Source organism: Hypanus sabinus, chromosome 28 (assembly GCF_030144855.1).
Source record: "Hypanus sabinus isolate sHypSab1 chromosome 28, sHypSab1.hap1, whole genome shotgun sequence".
Classification (NCBI taxonomy): Eukaryota; Metazoa; Chordata; class Chondrichthyes; order Myliobatiformes; family Dasyatidae; genus Hypanus; species Hypanus sabinus.
The window spans coordinates 26648745-26671736 of NC_082733.1; the positions used below are offsets into that span (position 1 = coordinate 26648745).

The 22992-nt window shown below is 39.4% G+C and overlaps 1 protein-coding gene across 1 annotated transcript in view; it reads left to right on the top strand.

Moving 5' to 3' along the window:
- The window catches only part of lysmd2 (LysM, putative peptidoglycan-binding, domain containing 2), a 55845-nt gene that overhangs the window by 20850 nt on the left and 12003 nt on the right, over window positions 1–22992 (top strand). The window contains exon 2 of the mRNA XM_059952786.1: window positions 15375–15706. Coding sequence (XP_059808769.1) covers window positions 15375–15706 — 332 coding nt within the window. The remainder of the gene's footprint in view (window positions 1–15374; window positions 15707–22992) is intronic.

Here is a 22992-nt window from a genome sequence, read left to right on the forward strand (position 1 = left end):
ACGAGCCACCCCAACCATAAACTGTTTCAGCTGTTTCCATCTGGCAAACGGTACCTCAGCATTAAAGCCGGGACCAACAGGCTAAGGGACAGCTTCTTTCTACAAGCCATTAAACTTGTAAATGTCGTACATTTACCTGTCTAATGTACATTGCGACGGAGTCATAATGCAAAGACTTTTACTCACTCACGTTGTAGGATGGATGTAAATTTAAATAGACTCGATTCAATTAAATATACAGAGGTTTTTCCAGAGTAAATTGAAAATTTAAAACAAGGGAATTACCTCTTCTCCTTCCTGTACTCTGACTCATTATCATTTGAGATATGGCCTACTACAGTGGTATCATCTGCAAGCAAGTTAAGTTGCAAGAAAAAGTTTGTAAATCTTTAGAATTACCTGTTTTTTTTGCATTAGTTACTTATAAAATGTGGTCTGATCTTCATCTAAGTCACAATAATAGACAAGCACAATCTGCCTAAGCTATTAACACATTTTTTGAACATTGTTTATTCATTGACAGTCTAGACTGGAAAAAGTATGTGAACCCTTGTATTTAATAACTGGTAGAACCTCATTTAGCAGCAATAACCTCCACCAAGCATTTCCTGCAGCTGCTGATCAGACTTGCACAATGGTGAGGAAGAATTTTAGACCATTCCTCCTTTCAAAACTGTTTCAGTTCATTCGGTTCTGGGGTACCTTACATGAACAGCCCTCTTCAAGTCATGCCACAGCATCTCAATTGGATTAAGGTCTGAACTCTGACTTTGCCATTCCAAAACACACATTTTCTTCTTTTTAAAGTATCCTGTTGCTGATTTACCCTTGTGTTTTCAGATCTTGTTGCATCATCCAATTTCTATTAAGCTTTAGGTGACAGATTGCTATCCTGACATTCTCCTGTAAATTGTCTTGATACAATTTTGAATTTGTTTCCCTTAATGACTGCAAACTGTCCAGGCTCTGAGGCAGCAAAGCAGTCCCAAACCATCATGATCCTTCCACCATGCTTCACAGTTGGGATGAGGTTTTGGTGTTGGTGTGCAGTGCCCCTTTTCCTCCAAACATAGCGGCATGCATTTCTGTCAAAAGGTTCTACGTTTGTCTCATCTGTCCACAGAATATTGCCCCAGAAATGTTGTGGAACATCCAGCTAGCCTTTTACATGCAGCAGTGTTGTTTTTTATTGGAGAGCAGTGGTTTCCTCCATGTTGTCCTTCCATGAATAGTTCTTGTTCAGTGTTTTTCTTAGAGTGAACAGAGATTTTAGCGAGAGATTTCTGCAGGTCTTTTGCTGTTACCCTTGGGTTCTTTTTAACTTCATTTAGCATTCATTGATTGGAACACCTGACTCTAAATAGCTTTTGCACACGGCATTACCCCAGAGGTTCACATACTTTGTTTGTATCTAGACTGTTTGTTTAAATGGTGTGCTCAGTATTGATCAGAAGAAGTACAACTGGTTGTATGTTATTAGTTTAGGCAGATTGTGTTTGCATATTATTGTGACCTGGATGAAGATAAGACCACGTTTTATGAGTAATTAATACAGAAAACCGGGTAATTGCAAAGGGTTCACAAATGTTTTCTTGCAACCGTAGATGAGTCAGAGTGGAATTTGTCCACGCAGTCAGAGGAGTGAGGACATAACCTTCTGAAGCACCAGTATTTAGAATAATCATGGTAGCGATGTTGCTGCCTTTCCTTACTGTTTACAGGCTTTTGATTAGAAAGTCAAGGACCCAGTTGCAGAGGGAGGCTTTATCTCCCAGAGTCCAGAGATCTGTGATGAGCTTGCTTGGAATAACAGTATTGGAGGCAGAACTGTGGTTTAAAGAATAAGATATAAGATATATTGGAGTTTAAGATCAGAATTAGGTTTAATATCACTGGCATATTTCATGAAACTTGTTAACTTTGCAGCAACATTACAATGTAATACATAATGGCGGTGCAGGCTCGAGGGGCCGAATGATCTACTTCTGCACCTATTGTCTATTGTCTATAATAATATAGAAAAAACGGTGAATTGCAGCAAGTGTGTGTGTGTGTGTGTGTATGTATATATACATATGTATGTATTAACTAGTTAAGTAAGTAGTGCAAAGAAAAAACAAATAAGCAAAGTAGTGAGGTTGTGTTCATGGGTTCATTGCCCATTCAGAAGGTGGATGGCAGTCAGGAAGAAGCTGATCCTGAATTGTTGGTTAAGATTAAATTGGTTAAGATTCACGATTCCAGCTTTAACAGGTAAGTTTTGAAGTTATAACAATGGGCAAGTTATTTGAGTTTAAAGTGAAGTTGGAGTATGAGAGAGTGGTGGGTGGGTGATGTGAGCCTGTTTTGCACATGGGGATTCAGGAAATGATTGCTGACTAAGAAGTCTATTATTGCAATGAGAAAATTACAATGTGAAATGGAATAAATGGATTGGGCAAATGATTATGTTAATTGTGGATGTGTATTGAATGGCTGGGTTTGTTCAAGTTTATTCAAGGTCGTTGCAAAAGACTTAGCATTGGCACAGGTTTGATATGAAAATAATCACTGCAGATTGTGCATATTTGTTGAATTCTGCAAGATTCCTGACTTGATCAGAGGGAAGTTAGTCAGTCTATTTTTTTTGCCTGGAAAAGATCTGAGAGAATTTGGAGATTGTTAAAGGTTAGTGAAGAACCCTAGACGAGTCACTCCAGTTTTGGGTTTTAATAATCAGAAGGACAAATTTATATGAACACAATTGCTTAATTTATTGACCTTTATTTTGTAAAGTTGAGAGCAAAATGGTGGCTGACAACTGCCTTGCTACGGCTAACTGGTTTAAATGACTAATTTGCATAGACGGTATTAGATACAGGAATAATTGTGAAGTTCAAGTGAGCATTGCTATTGACTTCTTCCCTTCAAGATAATATTGGTGGAGCAGTCTTCAGCATAGCTTTCAGACTTGGGTCAATACTAATTACCGTGTCGTCTGCTGTACCATGGATCTGTTTGGAATTTGCCTTGATTCCTCCCAAGTTCTGCATTTGATTCTTAGAAATACCACCACAACATTGATTTATGTAAGGTAATGAATAAATTTTGACAATAAAATAATTTGTAATTGACTATCTAGTTTTAAATATTTCTGTTCTGTGAACTTCAAGGTGATGGATTATCAGCACTCAAATAATTTAACATCTCACCCTGTTCTGTTTCGATTATTACACCTTCACTGACTACTGCAATTTACCATTTCTGAGTTAAGCATTTTTATTTATAGCCCCTGTCTAATTTCATTGCACTCTTGTGATGTAGAAAATTTTCATCCAATTGATCTGGAAACAATTGCATCTTGAATAGCTTTAGAATATAATGGATATGAAAATATCTTTTGAATATCCTGGCAAACTCTGTCGAGGCTCATTTTGAATTCTACCACTGTTTTTGGATGCAACTTAGTTGACGATTTTATTGAATTTGTTTACATTTGTAATCAATCTTCTGTTCTTTTTACAAAGCAAGTGAAATATTTGGAGATTCAGGCATTACTGAATGTAGTTTCCCTTTGGTGGTGTTGGACAAACTAAATGAAGGGATCTTGTCACAACCTTGTGCCAGGGCTGCCCTCGCATTAGAACTAAGACCACTTTAATTTCAGTGAGCATTGGGAGGCAAAGGGGAAAATAATTCTCTCTTCAATATTTTTATTTTTTTATTTTTGTGTGCTTTCAATCTAGGCTTGTGTATATTTTAAAAATATGATCTTTAATTGATTTGTTTACTTCATTTGAGATAAGTTTTAAATATCTCTTAATGTTAAGAGCTGGGAAAGAACCTATCCACTCCTTATTGCTGATGGGCAATTTCTGGAGTGCTAGCTCACAATCTGAGGCTAAGTAGCCATCCAGGACATGCTATGGAACTCTGGAGAGTAGATACCCTGTGAGTCTGGGCTCCACACCTAAGTACAGGTAAGTGCACATTCTGCAGACTCGGCATCAGATCTGGTGTCTCATGGTCCTGTTCAGTTTTTAGTGTGTGTTCATATCCCTGGGGTGTGGGAGAAGAAAGGTCATAATGTACAGTTGTGATGTGTTGGGCTGAAAAAGGGATATAATTGAGTATGTATTGATCTTCTGGGCTCGCAAGAAAATGGGTCAAAAGATTCAAAAGTTCATTTGTTATCAAAGTATGTATGCAGCGTACAAAGCATACAACTCTGAGATTCGTCTTCTCTTGATAGCCATGAAACAAAGACAAAACATGGAAGTCAATTCAGAGAGAAACAGCAGACCAACCCCCCTGCATAAAAAATAACGGCAACAGTATCATCGACCCTTAAACTCTCCTGTCCCCACATGGAACACAGGTCTAGTTGCTTGGTTGGATTTGGTGAGTTGGGCTGAATGGCCTGTTTATATGCAGTAATATGACTTTTATGTGTGGCATTACAATTCCAAAGCTTACATTTATAGTATTGTAACAGAATGCTTGCCAGATTGGTTAGTGAGACAGAGCCACTTGACCAAGCTCAATTTTAAATATATAATTCTACTCACTGGATTAGCATATATCATTGTGGGCATGTAAAATAACACCTTAGTGTGAATTTCAATTTATATAGTGTTGAACCAGTGAACTCTGATATTGTATATTTTATCTATGAAGGCACAAATAATGTAATTTGTGACATTGATTTGTGAAGCTTGAGACAGTTACATGAACAGAAGGCATTACAAGCTCAAGATGAAAATCTGTAGCTGTAGATGGTATGCCGACACCAGGGACATGACATTTCTTACTGACAAGATCATTTCATACCTTGAAGTTATTTACTTATTCTCTAATTTTGAGATATGATCACATTGGAGCTGGCAACTTTATGACTGTCTGTGAGATCCATGATTTCTGATTGCTAATGTGGATAGTAACATGCTTAATTAGTTATAATCATAATCAGAAAATGTTGTTCTCAGTCTTAGTAGGATACCCCATATGTGACACTGTTTGGGCTGTCTGTTCACAATATTCAACATCTTGAAATTCCAACGTAGTGCCAGTATTTCCGTTCCTTCCAGTTAAGCCATTGTATCTCTCTTCCCACGTGAACTACTTTGCAAGAATAGAAGGCACTGAGTCGTGTGACAATATTGGCACCAGGCAAAAAACACCAAAATGCCAATTCATATGTGAACCACAAATATATGACAACAAACTGTCCCACCTTTGGAAACGTAGAGGCTGTGTCTGATCTTGTGCTTGCATGTGGTTTTTCTATGTGGAATTGTTTGAGAACTTTTAAGGAGCGCGGCTTCCAAGCAGAAACCAAGAACTTGAACTTTGTTACAGCAGACCCAAATGAATGCTTGGCACTGGATTTGCTAATGAAGACACCTTAACTGTAGTTTCTTGAAGAAAATTGCTTGAAATATTGTTTGCATATATAGAGCTTGAACTTTTAATACTTTATACTGAGTACAGAGGACAGTCAATGTTGTTGTCTCACAGCTGCATATTCATGAGTTTACTCCTGACTTCAGTATGTGTTTGGAGTTTTCTCTGTAAGTGTATGAGTTCCAGTAAGATGGTGACTCATTCGGACGCAGCCTCTTGGGGACCAACCAAAGGAGTATTTTTTCTTTGTTAAGAGTCTTTTTTACAATACCAAGACAATGCTGGACTCCAAGAACTTTGGGTTACTGCAGGTCTGCCCCATCAGTGAGTTGCTCTTCAGCGGAGGTGCTGGACTTGGTGCACAAAATGTTGTTGCCTGCTACAGGAAGTCACCGAAGTTGGTGGACGAAGGTAGCATGCAGTGTAACTGTAGGTGATTGTCCTGAACATTTCTCTTGCAATCGCAAGACCCTGTTGGGCATTGATAATGTAAGATGCCACCAGCCCATTTATCGTGTTTGATGGTGCGACAGGTGGCTGGGGTGCTGCAAGGCCTCGGTCGTAGCAAGGACTGGGCCTCAAGCCGTGGGCTTTCCTGGTGTTGCAGTCCAGAAGAGGAGATGCTGGAAGTTGGTATAGTACCTTGTCCATGCTTGGTTGGGGCTGGTCCTCTCATGTTGGTGATGCTCTCCAGGCTGGATTATGTGCGTCTGTACACTGCTGGGAACTGTACCATTAACTTACAGGATATGACCCTCAGGGACTTGGGCTATATATAAGTTTTTTTTTGCTTGTTATTTTGAACGTGCTGTGTACATTTTGCACCTTCGCCCCTGAGGAAGGCTGTTTTGCTCAGTTGTATTCACGTATGTATGGTTGAATGATAATTAAACTTGAATTTGATTTTTGAATTTTATTTGAGTTTCTTGGTGGTTGCTTTCCTTCTAAAAACATGCTGGTAGGTTAATTTACTCTAAATCTTCAGTAAGGTTCATAGAAAATTGCCTCGTTACTGCCAATAGAACCAAAAGAAATTGTTTTTTTTATGAGGGCTGCAGGAAATTAAGGAGAATGGGATTAGGATTAATGGGATGTTGTGCTGGGAGCTGGCATGGATGTGATAGGCCAATTAGCCATCCCCTTGTGCCATAGAAAGTTTGTCTTTCCCAACATCAACTTTTATCTTCTCCCATTCCCACCAATGCTTTGCAGTCTTCAGAGGAACTTGGAAGTGTAGCCTCAGTTATAATGGAAGAAACACAGCAGCCAACTTGTGTGCAACAAATTCCCACAGTAATATGCTAATAGTCAACTAATCATGTGAGAACGGAGTCTGGAAGATGCATCTTATTTATGATGTGAAATCGTAGAGTTTTATTCAATTATTCCAAAAGATTAGAAGTGGGAAATGGATGTTGTAAAGAATTCTTTATTAAGATTGGTAAATTTATAGGTAAAATCATGGTGTTCATTACATTAATATTCACTTGTACTTTAAACATTGGAGATATGGGCTAGCAATGAACTTTAAAGAACTGTGACTTTTTAAAATCTGTTTAATGAACAGTGAATTTATGAAGTCAGGGTTTGAGGACTATGAATGCGAATCATTCTAATGCTGGTCCAACAATGGGGTAGTGTTTCAGACTCGTGTATACTCCATATATCATTCTCAGCAGCAGAAGGCTGCTGTTTTTAAGCACCGTGTTGCCCTCAGTAGCTTGGCATCTGAAGGCTTTTTTCGAAATCTGTTTTGGAAAGGGAGAAATCAGCTGGAATACCAGGACTGAAATCTGAAGTTAGTTTGCAGCAAAAGAGCTTCAAAAGGTTGTAAACTTAGCCAGCCCCATCATGGCACTAGCCTCTCCACCAGCTCAGGTAAATATCAAACATTATTATGGACCCTCACCATCCAGGACATGCTCTCTTCTGACCACCATTAGTGAGGAGGTACAGGAGCATGAAGACATACACTCAAAGATTCAAAGTACATTTATATTCCAAGTTTGAATGCAATATGCAATCTTAAGATTGAGTCTTTCCACAGTCCGCCATGAAACAGAAACGCCATGGACCCCATTCAAAGAAAACATCAAACACCTAACACACAAAACAAAAGTCGTGCAAACAGCAAAAATTGAGTGAAAAACGCAGAGTATAAAACATTAAACTGCAAAGTCATTGAAACAGGCTAGGGATGTTCAGTTTAATTAAGTTCAGTTCAATTTAATTCTGTGGCGTTTGTTAACTGCAAGTCGCACAGTCAGTCCAACCTGATCAAAATTGCAATTTAAAAAAAGGAATAACAGAAACCAGAAGCACGCTCAACATGAACTGCGGAGTCCAATCCACAAACTGCATTGATTGAACCTTGCCCAAGACCCCAGACACAATCCTCTGGCAGCACTGAGCGAGAAGGAGAGAGACCAGTCAGACACAGCTTCTTCTGGCAGCAGTGAGCAAGGGAGGGGGGGGGGTGGGAGAGAGAGAGAGAGCGTCAAATACAGGCAGACAGTGCTGAGCGGCTGCTCCCCTTCCCCTCTGGTCCTTGTTCTTGCTTGATGCTTTGATCGGGAAGAAATGATGTCAATCACGGGCTTGCAATTGGTCTCCAGGCCACACGCTCCACTCTAAACCTCACCGAACTCCCTCAGAGACAACAAACAGCCAGATGTTTTCGGTGCAGCATCTTCCCCTCTACCATCAGATTTCTAAATGTTCTATGAACCCATGAACACTTGCCCCTTATCCCTCTTTTGAAATATTTATTTATAATGTAACACAGTAATTTATGCCTGCATTGTACTGCTGCCATAAACAACAAATTTTGCGACTTATGTTAGTGACAGTAAACCTGATTCAGACTCTGAAAGGCATGAGTTCAGGGTAATGAGGGCAAGGTTCAGGGATAGACCTCATTGGAAATGACTACTCTTATTTCAGAGCTTGTATTGTGAGCCTATCAAACTTTAAGGTAGAAGATTTTTTTTAAATGAACACTTCCAGGCACCTTACATTGAAATGGGTAGATAAGTACCGAGGGAGGCATACACCCTGCTCAATTTACAGTAAACCCTTAACCTTCACGGGAATACATTCCACTAATGGCTGAACACCATGAGTAACATTTGTATCATAGTATGGAAGTCAAAAACAAAATTTAAGTACTGTAGCACATACAAAATGCTGGAGGAGCTCAGCAGGTCAGGCAGCATCTATGGAAATGAATAAACAGTTGATGCTTTGGGCCGAAACCCTTCTTCAGGACTGGAAAGGAAGGGGGAAGATGCCAGAATAAAGAGATAGTGGGGGAGGGGAAGGTGGACTAGCTGGAAAGTGACAGGTAAAGCCAGGTAGGTTAGAAAAATCAAGAGCTGGAGAAGAAAGAATCTCATAGGAGAGGAGAGTGGACCATTGGAGAAGGGGAAGGACGAGGGGCACCAGGGGAAGGTGATAGGCAGGTGAGGAGAAGAGGCCACAGTGGGGAATAAAAGAAGAGGGAAGAGGGAAGGAGAAAAATTTTACCAGAAGGAGAAATCGATGTTTATGCCATCACTTTGGAGGCTATCCAGACTGAATATGAGGTGTTGGTCCTCAATCCTGAGACCTTATTGCAGCAAAAGAGGAAGCCATGGACTGACATGTCCGTGTAGCCTCCAGACAGGCCTCTTTCTACCTGTCATCTCCCCTTGTTGTCCCTCCTCTTTCCCTTTCTCCCAAAGTCCACTCTCCTCTCCTATCAGATTCCTTCTTCATCAGCCCTTTACTTTTACCCACTCACCTGGCTTCAGCTATCATCTTCTAGCTATCCTCCCCCCTCGTTTTTTTATTCAAGCATTGTCCCGCTTCCTTTCCAGTCCTGAAGAAGGGTCTCGTCCTGAAACATTGACAGTTTGTTAATTACCAAAGATGCTGCCTGTCCTGTTCAGATCCTCCAGCACTTTGTGCCTGTTGCTTTGGATTTCCATCATCTGCAGAATCTCTTGTGATTATACACTCTATGTATGTAAAGCGTAATAATGTCACACTTAATATTTACTGATAATAAAACAACTGCTTAAGCTTGTATTGTTCTGGTAACTTTACTGTTTGGTGTCTGTAGTGATCAGCTGCTGCAGGTAGTGAGAGAACTAGCTAGTCAACTTTCTCTGAGTAATAAAGCAGTAAAAATAAAGTATATCATTCTTGTTCTGACAAAGTAAAAGCATCCATTGCATCAATCCAACCTCCATTATTGATAGAAATGCTTTATTTGGGGTGGGTTCTTGTTACTTAATTTTTATAGATACATATTTCTTGTTTTAATTTAGAGTATATTTTATCTATTGCATTGTACTGCTGTCGCAAAATAACATTTTACGACATACAGGTATGATGGGAATAATAAACCTGATTTTGATTGTAGAAAGCATTCTGTCCGGTTGCATTTCAGCTTGCTATGACTGTTCTGCCCAAGACCACTAGAAATTGCAGGTGAGGTACTGGAGGTTTGGATGATTGGCTCTAAAAATAAACCAGGAAATTAAAGTCCTGTGAACTTGATATCAGTAGTGGGGAAATTATTGAAAGGTATTCTGAGGGACCGGATATATGAGTATTTGGATAGATATGGACTAGGGATAGTCAGCATGGCATTGTATGTGGTAGTTCATGTCTAGCTAATCTTACAGGGGTTTTTGAGGAATTTACTGAGAAAGTTGATGAAAGTAAGGCAATGGATGTTGTCTATATGAACTTCAGCAAGGTATTTTACGGGTCCTGCATGGGAGGTTGATCAAGATAGTTCAGCCGCTCGGCATTCAAGATGAAGTAGTAAATTGCATTAAATATTGGCTTTGTGGGAGAGGCCAGAGAGTGGTAGTAGACACCTCTTTGATTGAAAGCCTGTGACTAGTGGAGTGCCACGGTGATCGGTGTTGGATCTGTTATTGTTTGTCATCTACATCAATGATCTGCATGATAATATGGTTCACTGGATCAGCAAGTCTCTAGATGACACCAAGTTTGGGGGTGTGCTGGACAGTGAGGAAGACTATCAGAGCTTGCAGTGGGATCTAAATAATGGGCTGAAAAATGGGCTGAATAATGGGCTAGAATAATGGGCTGAAAAATGAGAATGCATCCCAGGCCATTGTGCAAACCAGCCTCCCCTTCATTAACTTTGTCAATGCCTGCTGCATTGGAAAGCAGTGAACTTAATCAAGGACCCCTTCCACCTTGGTCATTCTCTCTTCTCCACTTTCCCATAGGGCAGAAGGTATAAAAACTTAAGAGAATGAACCATCCATATGCTAAAAGGTGTACTCTTGAACTCCCAATCTCCGCATCATAATCCTCACAGCTTCATTTCTCTCACAGTCTAGCTCATGATTACCTCAGGGTGGAGGAGCAACACCTTGTAATCCGTCTGGGTACCCTCCAACCTGATGGAAAGAGTACTAATTTATCCTTCCAGTGAACATATTACCCCCCTCCATCCCTTTATTCCCCCTTCGGACCTTTCACTTCTTCTCACTTGCCTATTACTTCCCCTGGGTACCTTCCTCCTTCCTTTCTGCTATTGTCCACTCTCCTCTCCTATCAGATTCTTTCCCACCCATTTGGCTTCACCTGTCACTATCCAACTAGCCTCTTTTCCCTCCCCCTCCCATTTTTTTATTCAGACATCTTCCCCTTCCTTATCAGTTTGGAAAAAGGGTCTCGGCCCAAAACGTCAACTGTTTACTCTTTTCCAAAGATGCTGCCTGGCCTGCTGAGTTCCTCCGACATTTTTGTGATGATCTTTCACTTCATTGTTTAACTGTGCTGCACTTTCTCTGCAGCTGCCACACTTTATTTTGCATTGTTACTGTTTTACCTTGTTCTACCTCAGTGACTTGATCGGTATGAGCAAAATGCAATGCAAGCTTTTCACTGTATCTTGGTACGTTTGACAATAATAAACCAATTCCAATTCTAATACCCGCACTGTACTCTCTGCAATTGCAATACTATAATCTGCATTCTGTTTTCTTTGAGCTACCTCAGAGAGTAAAGGTAGTGAGGTTGCGTTCATGGGTTCATTGACTGTTGAGAAATCTGAGAGTGTAGGGGAAGAAGCTGTTCCCCAAGCATTGTGTGTGTGTACCTTCAGGCTGCTGTACCTCCTGTGAGATGGTAGTATTGAGAAGAGGGCACGTCCTTTGTGGTGGGGGTCCCTAATGATGGTGCATCAATAAAAATTGGTCATCAGGGTATTTTCCTTACCCTTCTAAAGCAGTAGAGGTGCTGGTGTGCTTTTTCTCTGGCCATAGTGTCTACATGCCTGGACCAAGACACATCCTTGGAGATACTTACATCTCAGAACTTGAAGCTCTCGACTGTCTTCACCTCAGCACCAGTGATACAGACAGGGGCATGTATTCCACCCCGCTTCTTGAAGTCATTTACCAGCTCATTTATGTCCATGGTGAGCTCTACCATGTATTTGTGAGATAGTTTATGTTAAAAGTTTGCTGTACATGATATGACTGTGTCAGTCTAATCTAACCCGCAAGCTTAGCAAGCTTTCTTCTATATACCTGTGTTTTTTTTTTCACTGCAGCCACTCCACTTGCTTTTTGAAACTGCCCTTGCAGAAATGCCATTGCACTTGAGGGCTGTCAAAGCTTAGAAATTCTCTATTACTTTCCCTGATATTGAGAATATCCAATTTATTTGAAACTGCAGGATATGATTAATGCGCTGGAATGTCTGCAGAGAAGCACTGCATGAGTGGGAATGGACTGCCAGGCAGCAGTTTTATCATATTTACTCTGTTAAATTGCTGCTGTCATAAGCAGTGTCACTTGTTCATTGCTTGGTTGTTATCAAATATTAGCTGAATTCATCGTCGGCTTCATTTCAAGGGCAGGAAAGCCGCATGAGAAAGTCAGGTTAGTGTAATGTGCCTTTTGGCTTCTTGAGATGTTTGGTAATCCAGACCACAAATGGATACAGGGATATAAGAGATTCTACAGAATGGATGCTGGAAATTCCCAGTAACACACACAAAATGCTGGAGGGGTTCAGCAGGTCAGGCAGCATCTAGGAGAGGAGTAAAGAACCAATGTTTTGGGTTGAGACTGTTCATCAGGAATAGTAAGGAAGAAGGAAGAGGTCAGAATCTGGATGTGGAGATGTTTCTGATGTTGAATTGCCCAACAGCCAAGATGAATGGAGTTTGGGTGATGTAAGAACAAAGATTTTTTTCAATATTGTCTCCTCCTCCAAAATATAAAATTACAGTCTAATTGTTTTTATGACTTTACTTTTATAATTCTATGATATGGAGCAGGAGTTGTTATTCAGTACCCTGTTCTTCCAGTAGATAAATTATTCATACTTCCATAAGTTTCTTTTTACTTTACTTGCTTGCCATATACTCAATACTCTGATATCTTAGCACCCAACCTACATTCCTGTGAGCTGGAATACTAATGGAATCAATGTACAACAGTCAGATGATTGTTTTATACATAGAAATCCATTACTGTCTGCACTGCTATGCCAGGAAGATCAGAATCAGAATCAGGTTTATTATCACCAGCATAGGTCTTGAAATTAGTTAATTTGGCAGCAGCAGTTCGATGCAATACATAATATAGAAGAGGAAAAAATAAATGGGTAAATCAGTTACAGTATATGTACGTTGAATAGTTTAAAAATAGTGCAAAATAACAGAAATATATTAAGAAAGTGAGGTAGTGTTCATGGGTTCAATGTCCATTTAGGAATCGGATGGCAGAGGGGAAGAAGCTGTTCCTGAATCACTGAGTGTGTCCCTTCAGGCTTTTGTACCTCAAACCTGAGAAAAGGGCACGTCTGGTGCTGGGGGTCCTTAATAATGGACACTACCCTTCTGAGACACTGCTACTTGAAGATGTCCTGGGTCCTGTGCAGTAGTGCTCCCCCCAACAATACCAGACAGTGATGCAGTCTGTCAGAATGCTCTCCACTGTACATCTATAGAAGTTTTTGAGTGTTTGTGAATGTCTTCAAACTCATAATGAAGTATAGTCGCTGTCTTGCCTTCTTTATAGCTGCAATGATATGTTGGGACCAGGTTAGGTCCTCAGAGATCTTGACACTCGGGAACTTGAAACTGCTCACTCTCTCCACTTCTGATGCCTTGTCTTACACTTCCTGAAGTCCACAATCAGTTCTTTTGTCTTCCCGACATTGAGTGTAAGGTTCTTGGCACTTATCGAGCGATTGTGATGATATTGAATGAACGCATTTGTGAGTGCTAAGCTTACGTCAAGATTTTAAGCCTCATCTGGTAGAAGTAGTTAGGAGTAGTACCCTAATTTTAGGGAGATTATACTGTATCAATCTACACTTCAAAGACTAGTTTACTTCACTTATGTGTCTTCCTGAAGCAGTCTAGTTGTCAATAAGCACTATTTCGAGCGATGGGTGCCCCACTCCTACCAAGGAGAAGATACTTCCAGCTAAAGAAGATGACAAAGCATAGTTTATTTTTAAGTGAAGCACATTTAGTTTCTGAGGAGTAATTTTTGACATAATCATAACTTACAAAGATTTCCAAGCAAAAGTACCATTCTTGCAAACTAGAAAGATATACCAAAGAATGAACAATCCAAGGCTAAGGAATAAATTAGCCTTAGTATCTTCTCATTGTCACACCTACCAACCCTGACTTCCTTCTAAAATTTATACTGTTTTTCTATTAATTGGCATTAATGGTATATGATGTTTCTCAACTACTTTATTTGGCCAGGCGGATGGAGTGTTGAAATAGGTCAGTGTGGACCCTGTTGTTTTTTGTCACCGGGTCATAGTTTAACTAGGCCAACATGAACCCCATTGTTTATCGTGCTTAAATCAAAAGGATGAGCAAAGTGTACTGGTTAGAGGTCAAGAGGGTGAGCAAAGGATATTATAGAGGTTGGATAACAAATATTTTGAAAGTTGAGCACTTTCTGCTGGTGCGCTGAGTAGGAGTTTACCTCTGAACAACAAACGCTGATTTTTGGACAGTTTCTGCTAAAAATAACTGACGTTAGCAAAACGCCCTTTTGGGCTTGGAAGGTGAATATCCAGTACCTAGTGAATCGCACACAGATTGGTGTGGAGAGGCTGCTTATGAGAGGCAAGTTGTGTGGTCCCTCAGCATCGAGTTGTGGACTGTGACCATTGACTGGCAGCTGCTGTTTCAGGTACTGACAGACTGCCTGGACCCTGTGGTCTCTCTCCTCACTCCTGCGGGATTCAGTGGGTTTGATGATGATTGCTGCCCTTTCAGTTGTTGCATCCAAACAAAGACGAGAGCAGCCAACAGCTGGAGGTGGTGACATGATCATTGTATTGAGGTGGTCTGCCACTAAATAGACCACATGCATAATTGAGGACTTTTACTACTGAGGGACTTTACTACAATAATTAAGGGGCTTCCTCACCAAAACTGGCCTCTCCCTCCCCAGTAGCTCAATTTGCATCCATTAGGAAGGTTTACAGCTAAGCACCAGTTTCATCCTATCAATCTTGTGCTGCTAGGTAGGGTAACAGTAGTGTAACATTACTACATTGCCAGTGACCCAGGTTCAACTCTGCCACTGCCTGTAAGGACATTCTCCATGTGATTGTGTGGACTTCCTCCGAGTGCTCCAGTTTCCTCCCATATTCCAAAGACACTGGCCACATGAGCGTATTTGAGTGGCACAGGTCATTGGGCCTGAAGATGTATCTACCATGCCGTATTTCTGAATCTAAATATAAAATCTGCTTTTGAGTCTGGCTTCCAAGGTTAAAAAAAGTGTCTAATATACCTTGACTGTTTTACAACTTAATATGCATTGAATACTGACTAAATTTATTCCAGTATGCAATTGGACCAAAACCGTGCTCTCCTCTTGAGTCATAATTTATTCTGTAGATGTCACAACATGGGAAGGATATAGTATTGTAAAACATGTGCAGCTAAGTTAACATTTATCGTGATTCTGTTCTAGACGGAGCAAATAAAAAGGGCAAATAAACTCTTCACAAGCGATTGCATATTCCTGAGGAAAACCCTCCTTATCCCGGTCATATCAGAGAAGGGGTCTCTGTTTAATGGACTGAACTCATTGGACTCTCCTGAGAATGAGACGTATGCTTTCAGTAATGAGAGGCCGCTGAATATAGAGGAAGAAAGCTCTTCGTCTCCGAGTCCAGAAGATCCCGACACTAGGCCCATCCAGCCTGAGGAACTTTCCGCTAAAGACTACTTGCAAAGACTGGATTTGCAGATTAAACTGTCAACGCAAGCGGCTGCTAAAACAATACAGGAGGACGAATATGGGTAATTGTCTTTTAAGTAGTAGCATAATATACGTGTAACTGGACTGCAGTTATTTTGATGTTATCCCTTGTATAGATGTTAGAAATAAGCTGTTGAGATATTTTGTAAATGATATGTTTTAGGCTCTAGTAGAGAAAATTCTTATATTTTTAACAGATATATGTCGTGCTATGTAATTATATATCCCTTGGCCATTGATTATTAGTAATATGTTCAGCACGGAACCATTTTTAATAGAGGTTGTTACTGAAATGACTTTTGTTGCCTTTTCATTTCTCAAAAAGCATATCAAAGCTATTTAATACAGATGTTAGTAGTTGACCTTTTAGACGTTAAGTGACATTGAGGATGACATTTTCAAATAATTGGTTAAATTAGTATTTGTTTAAGCCAGACTACAAATAAGTCAACAATGAGGATTATGGAAACAAGGATGGGACATTTTGCATTTTCAGTGAAATTTGGCCAATTGATGGAAGTCCTTACACCCACCTGTACTGCAGATCAATACTTTTGGTTAAAAAGAATCTTCTCTCCAAGGTGAAGGGTTTGAAAGGGTAAAGGGATAAAAAAATGATGCCTTGGCTTTGATTGTTGAGAAGCAAACAGCTGCAAATATTGAAAATCTGAAATAAAAGGTCAGACTGATGTCCGGAAACAAGAACTTTGTTTTCCCTTCACGCACGCTGCCCAACCTCTTGAATATTTTCTGCTTTACAAAGTATAGGCAATCTGTACCATCCTTTTCATGTTAAGAGGATCAGCTCTAAACTTTGTTTCTTAAGTAAAAAGGTTTTTACCTAATTTGCTAACACTGGCCCACCCTTTTGGTTGTTAAAAATATTTCCTATCTACCAATTATATATAATTATTTTGTTGAGCAGTAGTACATATATTTTAGGATTAATATTTCATTACTGTGGAAATGAGGTTGTCAATGCTGGGAAAAGACCTAGAAAAATATGAAAATATTTTCTTTCTCCACTTTTCCTGCCACTTCCTCCTCATCCCAATAGGTCCTATAGTTTGAATAAGGATCTCACTGTATTAAACAGTTAATTTTGGAAGCCTTTGCCCTCAACAGATATGGCGGTGGATTTATCTACAGGCAACTCCGGCATTAAGACCAATTCAGTTTACAAAAAATTGACCTTGCGTAATTCACAAATCATTACCTAAAAATTGTGATACAGAACAAAATTTGCTCAGAAAGTTTATGTAAAATCTACACATTCTTTTCAACTTGATGCATGAGTAGATAACTCTACTTTGAATTACAGAAAGTTGCAATGTAATGTATCCTCAGCTTTCCCATATGCGGGACTGACTCTTCTAGGAATTAATTACAATTGGCCATATGCCCTTACTCATCCATATTTAGCTTTTGACCAGGATTTAATCTAGTTATTTTTATACAAGATTTTTGCAGCTTTCAGCAATTTCATCTCATAGACTGACAGTTCCCCAAGATGAAAGATTGGAAACCTGATGTGCCAGTTGCAATTTGTATTGTTCAATTTGTATATGCAGAATGGCAAAAATCAGAAGGGACTGCAGCTTCTTTATGACAGAACATTAGTTCTAAATCACTGTCCATTTATTCCCCTTTCTGTGACAGCATCATTTTGCATTGTTTTAATTTTTTCCTGCCACAGAAGCAGCCAGCAGGGCATTACTCAATCAGTCTGAAGTTGTGACTTGAGGAAATCCTAGTGTACCAAGGTTCACTTTCTGTTGTGGAGGGCTAAGGTCACAAGAATTCAATTTGGGAGATGATTATAAACATTTGCATGTGACAAATATCAGATTGGTGCCAAAACCAATCAAGGCATTTCAGAATTCTTAGAAGTGACCCTGTGATGCACATGTCAGATATAAATTCTATGGTGTGCCTGATGTTTCAGCTTAAAGCATTCCATGAAATTCCTGGATCCTCATGTTAGTTTTGACCCATGTCATCCAAATTCTTCAATAAATTGGGATAATCTCTGTTAAAAAAAAAATTACAAACATTATTTCACATGATTTGATTGTTGAGGTGATGACCTCTTCATAGGAGAAGAATTGGGATGAGATACTCAAAATTCTTGAGTACAAGTTATTCAGAAAGGATTGGGAATGTTGAAACAATAAAAGAGGATGGATGACTAAACTTGCAGGCAGTAAATGGGTGGTTTAAGGAGAGCAAAGTACAAAAAAGATCCAAAGAGTTGACCTTGGAGAGGGGGAGGATGTGGTTGAGATAATTAAAGATTTCACAGTTTCAGTTTCTACCAAGGAAGAATATGCTGCGAAAATCTCTTGGGAGGAAAAATGGAAATAATGATGAAGAGATACTATAAAGGCTGGTTACCTGGTTTACAATAGGTTGTTGAGGATGGATAATTGCTAAAATATTTTAGACCCCCTACCCTATGGGACAGAAGACTGGGAAATGGTGGTTACGGCCTTATTCAGAAAAGGGGTGCAAGGGTATGGATGATAGGCAAGTTGATTTTATCCTGGGTAGTGGGAAGCCTTTTGAAATAATTAAGAGCATAAAATAAAATATGTTAATAAAGGAAAGATGGAAGAGATTGCGTAAATTATGTTTGACTAATCTGATTGAATTTTTTGATAAGGTTACAAAAGGTAGATGAAAGGGTCCGTTAGCTGGAAGTTTATTGTGACAAGATGCTGGATCTATAATTGAAGAAAAAGTAGCTAGTTACTTAAAGAAGCTTGGTGTAATCAAGCAAAGACAAGAAAGTGTTATAAAAGGAACTTTGAATTAATAAATGATTAGCAAATTTGTTATAGCTCTTTGAGGATGTTAGAAGCAGGGTTGATATGGGAGAATCTGTAGATGTAATATATTTAGTTTTCAGAAAGCAGTTGATAAGGTGCCACATAAAAGGCTGCTGCATATGTTCAGGATACACTATATTTGGGGGTACAGGTGTCCCCCACTTTATGAATGTTTGCTTTACGCCACTTCGCTTCTACAAAAGACCTACGTTAGTAATCTGTTTTCACATTACAAAGAGGATTTTCGCTTTTACGAAAATTTTTCCCATATAAATTAATGGTTCTTCACTTTACGCCATTTCGGCTTAAGAAGAGTTTCATAGGAACGTTCTACTTTTGTAAAGTGGGGGGGAGACACCTGTACTTTGACAGCATAGGTTGAAGATTTATTATTATTTTATTTTATTTTAAATATTTTATATTTAAGAAAGAGTTAGATAGGATTTTACAAGGGAATTAAGGGTTATGGGGAAAAGGCAGGTCGATGGAGCTGATTTTATGGACAGATCAGCCATGATCTTATTTAATGGTGGAGCAGACTCGATGGGCCAGATGGCCTACTCCTGCTCCTATTTCTTATGTTCTTATGTTATTACATAGCATTTTAAGATATTGAGATTATAATAGGATGAATGGGTTAAATATAACAAATGCACTTTAATGTGGCTATGGATTTCTGTAAGGAGGAATTTCAAATCAGTCTATTAACTAAGTGGAGAAAGATTGTGAATGAGCAAAATACATAGGGATCTTGATGTGCTTGTATATGAACCATAAGAAGTAACCAGGCAGTTACAGCAAATGTTTAGGAAAGTAATGGCATATTTGCCTTTAATGCAAGGAATGAGGTATTTAGAAATCTGAAAGTATTATTATAATTGTATCAGGTACTATTAAGGCTGTACCTTGTATCAGGAGCACAGAGCACAGTTTTGGTCCCCGTATTAAAGAAGCATATATACTTTTGAGGTAGTCATAAAGAAATTCATTCACCCATCACAAGAGGGTAAAAAAATTACATCTACATTCTTTTGAATTTAGAAGACTTGAGAGGTGACTTAACTAAAGCATTCATCTATTGTCTCCCCCTGCACAGTTAAGGATGAAATCAGATTGTCCCACGTCCAGTGAAGGGTTTCAGTAGCCTTGAAGTATCAGCTGAAGTTAAATTGTGAACAAGTTTTATTTCCCGAAGACTAGTACTCATTTTAATTCATATCCATACTTTCATAACTCCACAGTAATCTCAACAGTGCAAGGTCAGGGAAATTAAAGCTATGGGGAGTCAGTACAGAAGAGGAGATCTGGGGAAGATCAGTCATATTCATCCTGAATAGTGGGGCAAGTGGGCTATTTATGCTCCTATTTTCTAGTGTTCTAATGAGTGTATCAAGTTTTTTAAAGATTTATTCACTTTGTACCCAGATCAAGTCTAGTTTATCATCATGTGCACAAGTACAGTGAGGTACAGTACAATGAACATTTGTTTGCAGCAACAACACAGGCATGTAGACACTAACAACAACACAAAATCTAAATTATACACTAAAATTTTATCATACAGTGAAAACAATCTGGCTGACAGCCAATCAATTTTCGCATTGCTTGTGACATTCTGAACTTCATTAACACTTCCTTATTTCCTGCTGTTCAATGCACTTGGTATTGACTTTGAAATTCTGCTGCAGTTACAAAATAATGTTGTGTCTGTGTGTGTCACCTGTAAGGAGTAAATTTTGAAATGAGTCAGAAAACTGCTTTACATTAGGTTCAAGCTGTATGGAGTTTGATTAGTTAACCTTGCCACTGTTTACTTATCATGTATTTTCTTCCGCATTTGCTAAACAAAGTCCTCTCTCTTTTTTTCTCCCTACCACACCCCACCCCACCCGCTAAAGGTCTCTAAATAGAGGATAGGTATTGCTTTTGAGCGTTTGTCCTCATGGCACATGTAGCTTGCAAAACTAAAATATAATTTGTTGTAGTGTGTAGTGAACCAGCAAAGTGATATTTTCTTGTGTTGCTCTGAATGTAAATTTAACAGCATGTTGCTGCCCACCTTCTGAACTTGAGAATTTGCCAACATTGATCATAATGTTTATTTTTGGTTAAAGAAATTGTATGTCAGTTTCACATCTGCATAAAGCACAAAATACTCTGCAGCCCTATCATTTGCCGCGATTTTACACTCAAGTTAGAAAAGTTTTGTTAGTTTTGGCTTTTTATCAAGTTTTATTATCAGCAAAACCCCTGAGATGTGGTTTTCTACGGCACCATGAAATGCAACATGCATTCCAGAAATAATTGCAAACTTGCATTCAGATTAGGAGCAGGAGTAGGTCACTCACCCTTCTCTACCAATCAATATGATGGTGACATCAATACCATACTCCACCGACCTTTGTAACCTCAACCTCACGCTTATCAAGAGTGCATGTCAAGGAGAGAAATTGTGTGGGAATAAATGGAAATCTGGGGTGGAAACTGGGTGGCGGGATGGAGATGTGTCTCTGCCAAAGGAAGTGTAAAGCACTCCTTCCTCCCCCCAACCCACTAGCCTGCAGGTCACCCTTGGGCAAAGTGTAGCACCTACTTAGCCCCTTAGTCAGGGTCACGTGAACCATGGGAGTGGGTGGTGCAAGGTCCTACGAGCAGCCGGTGCATATAACAAGTCCTGGTTATGTGACCACCTACTCCAGGCAAACAATCTGAAGATTCTTGATAATGGCTGGGGTCACCCATTTTTTAAAGACACTGTCTAGAAGAAGGCAATGGAAAACCAGTTCTGTAGAAGAATTTGCCAAGAACAATCATGGTCATGGAAAGACCATGATCGCCCATGTTATACGACATGGCATATAATGGTGATGAATTTGGAAGCACAATAGCAACTCTGTTTAGTGCAATTGTTCAAACTTTGAATCTGTGATTACATAAGTTGGGGTTAGGTGGGTTGTTCAGTTTGTTTCCCCAGAACACTATTGGGTGGAAATGCTGGGCACTGTTGGAAGTCCATTAACCATTACCAAGTTAATTTTGAAAAAGGCATATCCTCTCAACATCTGAGCTAGCAAAAACAGTTTTTCACACATTTTAATTGAGGTGATTATTTTCACAGCTTCGAAGTTACAGTTTGAATTCAAACAGTGCAATCAAATTAAACCAAATGAATGAATGAGGGAGCTGAATGGCTCTCTATTCATTGGAAAGGGTTGGTGGCCCCTATAATAGTACTTTGTTTTTTAAGCCCACTGAGTTATATTTCATCAACATATTCTGTGTAAGTAGTGCAGAGTTCAATGTAAGCACAGTTTGTAGCTGCCAACACCAGTGGTGCATGCAAGCTTAATTTCAATGTTTAAGAGAAGTTTGGATAGGTACAAGGATAGTAGGCTGTGGTCCCGATGCAGGTTGATGGGAGTAGGCAGTTTATTAGCTAGTTGAACCAAAGGGCCTGTGCCTGTGGTGTACTTTTCTATGACTCTATTTGGTACAAGTATATGATGGTACACATTGTGTATAATTCATGCAGAAGGGTTTGCAGTGTTAATAATGAAGCACTTTCTTCTCCTGGATTAATTTTACAAATCTATAAATCATTAAGAACTGGGCTGCTGGGTTCACTTGATGCAGTGATGTAGAAATTTGCTGATTCTCATTTGGTATATTCTCTGCATTTGAGTGTTGCACTGTAGAAAGGATATACAGGCCTAGGAGAGATTCTATGAAGTATCATGTTGATGCATAGGATAAAGCAGTTACGATAAAAAAAAAAATAGATTTACTTAGTATACATCTCACAACTGAGCTGAGATGGTTGGCATGTTCAAAATAAAGTAGAACACTAAAAATTAAGAAACTGGCTCCTCAAGCCTGGTTGGCAATTCCATAAAGACCATTACTGATCAAACTTGGCCTCAACATTGCTTTCCCATTCTCTTCTCATACTTTTCTACTCCCTTGTGGTTCCATAATGAAAACAGCTACAGGTGCTGGAAATCCAAACAACACACACAAAATGCTGGAGGAACTCAGCATGTCAGGCAGCATCTATGGAAAAGAGTAAACAGACGATGTTTTGGGCCGAGACCCTTCATCAGGACTTGTAGTTCCAATGTCCATCAATCTTTGCCTTAAAAAGCTCCATATTCGCAGTTACATGAGGTGGAGGGAAGAAATTCTTCCTTATCTATATCTTAAATTGTCAACTGCTTATTTGGAACTATGCACCTAATTCTAGATACCTCCACTAGGAGAAACATCTCTACATTCACCCTGTCAATTCCCATTTAAAACATAGATTTCAGTAAGATGCTCTCTTCTTGCTGTTGCCTTCAGGAAGGAGGCACAGGAGCCTTAGGTCCCATGCCTGCAGGTTGAGGAACAGTTATTACTCTTCATCTATCTGAACCAGAGTGGGTAACTACACTCATTCTAAACCGGAACCTATTCCACAAGCTATGGGTTCACTTTCAAGGGACTCTACAACTCATGTTCTC